The 7894-nt window shown below is 40.2% G+C and overlaps 1 protein-coding gene across 1 annotated transcript in view; it reads left to right on the forward strand.

Annotated features, from left to right (window-relative positions):
* Positions 1-3213: 3213 nt before the first annotated feature.
* The window catches only part of rims4 (regulating synaptic membrane exocytosis 4), a 90290-nt gene continuing 85609 nt past the window's right edge, over positions 3214-7894 (forward strand). The window contains exon 1 of the mRNA XM_030134490.1: positions 3214-4517. Coding sequence (XP_029990350.1) covers positions 4421-4517 — 97 coding nt within the window. The 5' untranslated portion in view covers positions 3214-4420. The remainder of the gene's footprint in view (positions 4518-7894) is intronic.

Raw genomic sequence — 7894 nt, forward strand, 5'->3', positions numbered from 1 at the left:
TTAGCTTTGTGCAAATTATAACATAAGGAAAGCTAGTTTTTAGCTGTTTTGAGTACAGAGACGTAGTCTTTTGGCCAGTGTGGGTCACTGTTACATGCCACTGATGTTTTGCTGCAGTGTGCAGGCTAATGGCTAACACCAAGCAGCCTGTTAGAGCAGAGCTGCATGAGGCTGTGTGTGTAACTGTATAGATTCATCATAGGTTCAGATGTTATCATATGAAATGGAGCAGTACCTCTGGAAATCACTGGGGCAGTGTTGAGATTTGGACAGAATTATTTCCAGAAATTGTGGAACTTTTGGAAAAGCAACTGTGTGAGTTGGTGAGAAACTACTGATATATTTACAACTAACATTTGCAATGTTAACTGCCTCCTCTGTTATTGCCATGTTTGTAATTATTGTCTTTCTTTATTGTCTTCTTCTCTAAAAACTCTACTCTTCTTGGTATTTAGCCAATATGTTAATTTAGAGTGGCGCCTTCTGGTGGATTGATCACCAAACACTCATTACAACGCAATGGATGTATGGAAGTTTAAAGGCAATAAAACGGATGTACCTATTTACGTACATAAGTTGAGTAGAAATGGGCCTTATGGATCAAGGGGAGGTCAGAGCAGTGAAATGTGTAACCAGTAGATGGCACTAATTATTACACACTTATCCAGTGTATTTAGGGCTGGCTTCACTGTTTCAACATATCACAAGAACCTCAGTTCTTGTATTACTGACTATTACTGAGATATGACTTTCATTACCACAGATAGGCATGAGGTTATTTGACCACAGTCTTTTCTCCTCATAATTACAGGTGAATGCTTTCTTCTGCCAGATATTGCTTTTTAACCCAAATAATAGTACCTGGCTGATGGATAAACTGCGTACGAAAAAATGAATGGACACATCTAAAAAAAATAAACTGTCCATAATAACAACAAAAAAAAATAGCCAGTGGTGATTTTTTAGAGTGCTTTTTCATCATTTATACTGGTGAGTGTTCTGAATGTATGATTTATTGTAAATATTCATAAAAATTCAACCATATGCTCAATCGGAAGACTTTCAAAACGTGCTGACAGAATAATTTGGTCTGTCCATAGCCATCTGAACATGCTCAGTGCAGCCCCTGCCACTTGTGGAATGGGGGGCAAAACACAGTGCAGTGAGAGAGACCGACTCACTATAAAAATAGACACTGTGGGCTTTTTTTTTTTTTTGTACACCATTTTTCTTGTGGGTTTTTTTTGTTTTTACTGTTGTTTACAGTGTTGTAGTGATCTTATGTTTTAAAAGGGACTGTGTGTGTGTGTGCGTGTGTGTCGGGTGTCACACAAAATCTGGAAAGAGCTGACTGCTGCAGTTTGGCATACTTATGCATATTTGGTCAAGGAAGAGACTAGTAAAAATGGCAAGTTGATCGGATGAATATTTTAGGAGATATTAGTAATTTTGGAATATAATAGCCTTACAATCACGTTGCTATGGCCAGAATCACAGTGCCTACACTTAGAACAATTGGGTAACATTGCGCTTTGGCTGCGACTGCTGGACAAATGCGGTACAGCATGCGTGAATACACAAATATCTGCGCTGCGGGATCGGGATACTTCCCCTCAGGGTCGGGATGTGGATTTTAAAAACATCCCCCCTTTTGGCATTCCACCCTTGGTATTGACAATGATGAAATCCAGGAGGTGGAAGATTTTTTCCCAAAAATCAGCTCTCCCCAGCATAAAAACGATCACATCTAGAACCTGTGATTCCCCACAGGTCAATGCAGTAGTTTTCCTTCGTATTAGCTTACTGGCTGATAGGCTGTAAGCTATTGTCATCATGCGGCGTCCGTCATCGTCTGTCGTCGTTGTCGCCTGTCCTCCGATACAAAACTTTCAATCATCTTCTTCTCCAAAACTACAATTCTGATTGACTTCAAACTTGGTATACAGCTTCTGTATTTTGATCTGATTCTGGATTTGGTGCAACTTTGAAAAATTTCCCCATTATAAGAGATAGGAAGTGGATCGATGCAATAATAGCCTCTGGTATGTCTGTCCATCACCTAACCTTCTGGACCACACAGCTCCCCCAAATACCATGATAGATGACCCGTCTTGAAATACCATATTTTCATTCCAAAGGCATTCAGGCACCCTTTGCTGCATATAGAACCTTAAAGTCCTTCCATTGTTATTTGATGGTTACATACTTTGAGATATATATTGCCGACACATTTCACTACAATTTATGACCAAAGTTGACCTATTGTAAGTCAATCATGCCATTATTTTATGCACATTGTTTCCAGAATAATATGTGTGAAACACTTCTTTAAACAAAGCCAGGTCTGTCAAAGAATAAATCCCGACCGTCCATGCTTTCAGCTTGGGCTATTTCTGTGATATAATAAATACACATAACTGGGTGATAATAAATGGCATCTGGATACATTTCCCAAAGCTTTTAATTTGGCTGGTAAGCTACATGGCCATTGGTCCTATTTTTTTTTTTTTCCTGGGTTTTTACTGAGTTTTGACCGTGTAACTGCTTTATGGAGTGCAACCAGCTGTCAAAAAGCAGCTGGACTGATTTAGGAAAAAAAAGAGCCCAAAACAAAAATTACTGGGCCCAAATTCAAATCCTTGTTGTTGTTCAGTGTGTTCCAGTTCATGTTCAACATCCTAAATCTCTTATTTATGTACATTCTGAGTGCCTTATTTAGTCAAAACCTGTCAAACTTCAGTTCCTCTCTTTGTCTTTTTCTGTTATTCCACCCTGTTTTGACCCTAAAACCCACAGTAAAGCAAAACCACTGAAGAAAAGGAACACAAGCACATACTCACAGCAGCTTCTATGACACTGAAACAGATGCAAATTCACAGTAGTCCAATCCATTGAAATAATGCCTCAGGAGTTAAAGGGTTAATCAGTAAACACACAGACACACAGTTTAATGTAGACAGACACTGTGAACTCATCCTGCCCTGTGTGGCCTCCACTGTCCTCAAACCACGCCCATATCCTCTCATCCACATCCTGATTGGCTGTATTGCCAGCAACAGTCTGCTCTCCATCCCCTCTGGCCCCCCCCCCCCATCTCATCTCATCTCCCGCTCTCTCTCTCTCTCTCTCTCTCTCCCTCTCTCTCTCTTCCTCTCTGCTTTAAATCCTCCCTCCCTCTCCCTGCTCTCTCCACACCGTCAATGAGCCCAGTCAGACACAGGCTGGAACAGCATCTGCCTCTCCCTCTCTGTTTTTCAAGCATCATCTCCCTCACTCTCCCGCTCACTCTCTCCCACTCTGTGTGTCTTTTTCCGTCTCAGGAGCAGACAGTCAGTGGAGCATCGGCACGGCAACGGAGCGACACAGGACTGACGGCAGACGGAAGGGGAGACGGAGGCAGCCAGCCTCGGCAGCAGCTACATCAGCAACATTAACAACAGCAACTTAACAATTACATTATTTTAAGCAGAAGCAACAGATTGCTTACAATTGTTGCTCTAACTGATGCTCTCCTGGTTGACCACGCTTCAGAAAAACGAATTTTGCAGCTGACGTCTTCCTGGGATTTGAAGGTCTGTTTACCTCTGTGTGGCAAATCTGTGTTGGCTTCATCAAAGCAGAAGGAAATGACAAGTGACAGAGGGAAAAGGCTCTGATTTCGACAGGAAAACAGCACGTTTCACACTGGGCGTCAACACCAGCCTCTCCTCCTCCTTTGCTCTTTCCCTTCCTTCGCTCCTTCCTTCGCTGGGATCTGAAGAAGACCAGGCGTCCGAGCTGTGAATGCACAAGCAGGAGAAGGATGTTAGACTGACACACAAAGTGCAGAGTTCACCCACTTCCACCAAATAAAACAAAAAAGCCGAGATTTGGTCTACGTTGGTTTGACGGATCCTAGTGTTTGCAGAGTGAAGAAGATCTACCACCAAGTCCAGCAGAAAACCTCCTGGAATTCTGAGGATAGTACTGGGATCAGTGGGATGAGGATGATCCTGAGACTGGAGGCAATACAAGGATTTAAAAACTGAAGGAGTGATGACAGGAAGTGACGGGTATATGTCAGCAACACATCTGTAGATAGATGTGGAGCTAAAGAATCATTTGTGAATTGAAAGTGAACCAGCTGAGACTTCAAACGTGTTATTTTGGGATGATTTTGCTCCATTTGCTTTAATATACAAACAAAAACCAACTTCAGAATCTTCCTACTTCAACTTTTCTAAAAGGTCACTTTTACACCGATTCCCTTCGGTGTGAGTGTCTTGTGTTCCTTTGTGGACTCGTGTTTTTGGGGTGAGGTGGATCTGCCGTGGGGGGCAGCTGACAGCCATCCAAGACGCCGCGAGCCGTACTCCGCGTGAAGAATGCCCAGCCGCGCTTGGCCAAGCCGGCCGACCCGGGCCCGACAGCGGGCCTGTACATGGAACGATCACAGAGCCGCATCAGTCTATCGGCGTCCTTCGAGGCCCTGGCCATCTACTTCCCCTGCATGAACTCCTTCGATGAGGACGATGGAGGTGAGTGGGAACCACACGCATAAGGATAAGACCAACCACGTAGGCTCATGTGACCTGTCATCTGTCTGCTGGATGTTTCCATCAAACGTCTGCGTGATATAAATGTGTCACGGCAGAGGGTAGTTTCATTCAGTGAACCTTCCGTATGTGCACATCCTGCTCAAACCCTGTTTACTGTTTTTCAAGATGTATAAAAATAAAAACAGAATAATTTAACTAGGAAATTAAAACAAACAAAACAAAGTGGCATTTAGGAATGGCATGCAAAAGAGAATGAAATAAGATATAAAAATATAAAATACTATTACTAAGAGAAAATATATATTTACATAAATATGCAACATCTAAGTAATTGTGAAAACTGTTGGAGATGAACAGTATGATATATGTACAATTAAGTGCATTTTTTTTTTTTTTTTTAAATCTCTATAGCTATTTTTCCCATTTTTATTGGATGATACATGACATTGGGTTAACGCATCAGGACACAATGATCTGTATATTTGCCCCACTTCACATGAAACAGCTGTATGAAGAGAAAAACACATGAAGAAAAGATATCAAGCATTCTCATGTCCAAATAGTAAACATGCCTAAGATGGGTTAAGCCTATTTAATGTAATGTAATGTAATTTCTCTTTTCACCTTTAAATCACCAGGAATTCAGAATTTTTGGACTGAAGATTTAAATATTATCCAGATTTTTCATCAAATGTGTCTTTTATTCAAAAAATAATTATAAGGACCAAACAAAGAATATAGGATGGTTAAGGCTGTTAACTGTAGCTCCACTAAAAAAATGTCAATGCAGATGTTACTGATGACAGAAAATGTGACAGTCACCATGGCTGATGGTTGACAGAGGTGGATTTAGTCTGAGCCAATAATGTCGACTTTAAATAAAATCAATGTGTCTGTGTGTCTCTGCTGCACACTCTATATCTGCATGTCTTACACATGGGGGTTCATGCTTTTCTGTGCGTCATTGTGTCATGCAACTAACGTACAACTAACAGTCAAGAAAACAAACAGACAGAACGCGAAGAAGAGTTATCAAGAAAGTTTGGAAAGACTGTAGTTGCTTCACCATTGGACATGTGTGCAAAACCTTACCGATATTTACTAAATGTCAAAAAAAACACAAGTGCGTAATGTTGGTTTTTCCATTAAATCACAAATGCGATGATTTGTTTATTTATTATTGCAAGATGTCACGAGAAGTCATTCCATAAACATGGTGATGAACCTAAATATCTGTTGTTTTAAATCTAGAATGCTCGTTACCCCTCTATCCCGTAGTAAATTCAAAAATAATTCGGATTCCTCGTGTCCACACATACTGCACCATGTTTGTTTAAAACTCTTCTTCGCTTGTTGTAACATCCATCAACATCCGTTTTTCTTTTTTTTTTGTTGTTGTTGTTCACGTGACTCTAGTTGCACAAAAAGGCCTTTCCATTGCAGTTTTGCATGATATACCTATTTCACTACGCCCCAAAAAACCACATCTTGCAAACGCAAATACTTTTCATCGAAAAACAAGAGTTTTGGCAAAATTGTCAGTCTTCCATTAGCCACATTTTTAGGCACAAGTTATATTTGCGCAATTTGAGGGTCAATGGAAAAGTGACTTGTGAGGCAGTAGACAAAGAACCACCATTTGGTGAACTCTTCCAACATGCAGAGGATAAATAACCTTCATCCATCTAATCCACACCTATAGCTCCTATAAACACTGAACTGATTACATTGTATGTCATGTCAGAGTCAGGTCAGATTTGAATGAATGAGATATTGCAGAGTTGGTGCCCACCTGTGTGGTCCTGCAGGGTTTTCTGTAATGAGATTGTCTGTAGGATCAAGTCATGTCATCAAATCAAAAGCTTTAGATGATGTCATGTATTTTGTGCTTAGCTAGTATTACTGCAGCATTACATTCCTCTGGACCTCCTGTCATATGAATTCAGTCCTGGGTAGAAGACTTCCTTTGTCTACTGCGAAAAAAACAATGTTGTCTTCAACCTACAAACAAAAGCAGCAAACTGCAGCAATACTACAATATTAAAATCACAAAAGCATTTTCAATGGTGCATAATCATGCAAATCTAAGAGACATGTTTTCATTACCTCAGAATGAGACATTCCTCCATGGATTCAAGGATGTTCTGTAGGTCATCTGTTGACTGGCCTCATGATCTAATTCAATTACAATTGGCCTGTCAGTGATTCTCAGTGCATTTTAATGGACACATTCTCAGCTTTCCATAAACTGCACATTTATTTTTACATAAATTAATTCAAACAGTTTTCTAACAGGCAAATCTTAACTCCCTCTTTTTAACCCTTTAAAGGACACTCATTAAAATACTCTGAAATTCAAAATGTTAACTTTAGTGTGTTATTGGATATTGTCATCTACCTCCTCATTGGTTGGTGTTACAACAGTCTCCCTCCTTTTGCCCTAAAACATCTGAGCAGGTACTTTCTAAAAAGTAAACGCATGAAATAAAACAACTGTTATAAGGTCATAAACTGACAAAAAACACTCATATTCACAATTTACAGCTTCAAAATATCTATAAAATCTGTCTGAATCACTGCTCAGTGTTAGAAAAACCAGCATGCTTCTGGACCTCACTGAGGCACGAGACTGTCCCCATATTTAATGTTTGTGGAAATTACCAAAAATAGTCACTAGCTCGAGAAAGAGTTAAGAATGGGTTTCAAAAATCTGCCTACAACAGTCTATAATGTGTCTGTGTGTGCCACCAGAGTCTTTAACCATGATAAAATAAAACCCAAATCTATCTGCAGATAGTGAATAATGGAACTGATAAAAAAAAAAAATACAGTTTGTATTCTTATGGCAGCTCTAAGAAAGGCTACATCACTTCCTGAATTAAAAGTAGAAAGACATGAGTAGAAATGTTGACAGCAACAAATCAGCAATAAGTTGGGAAGTTGACTGGGGAAACCTAAGTTTATGTTGGAATCATGGGAAGCCACAAAATGAAGCAATACAAAAGTGTCTTAAAGCTGTCGTAGCATCGACAGCTGCTGGGCCTGAAGCTTCAGCAGATGTAATATAGCATTTAAAGAACTGTAAAATGACTTTGTTACACACTATAGTTTACCATTTTATTAGGACCAGCAAGCTAGCATTAGCTCACCCAGGAAACAGATCTGACTCCATCCACAGCTCCGCCCCTTTAGCCTCCTAAGACCCAGCTATGGGTTTTCTGTCCAGGTTTGTGGGCAAGAGTTTCACAGCTTTATACAACCCCCCCCCCCCCCCCCCAAAAAAAAAAAAAACCTGTCCACCGCAAAGGACATTCCATAGTAGTGTTAAAAAATGCATCTGAAAAAACTGTTGCATC

This window comes from Sphaeramia orbicularis, chromosome 5 (genome assembly GCF_902148855.1).
Source record: "Sphaeramia orbicularis chromosome 5, fSphaOr1.1, whole genome shotgun sequence".
Classification (NCBI taxonomy): domain Eukaryota; kingdom Metazoa; phylum Chordata; class Actinopteri; order Kurtiformes; family Apogonidae; genus Sphaeramia; species Sphaeramia orbicularis.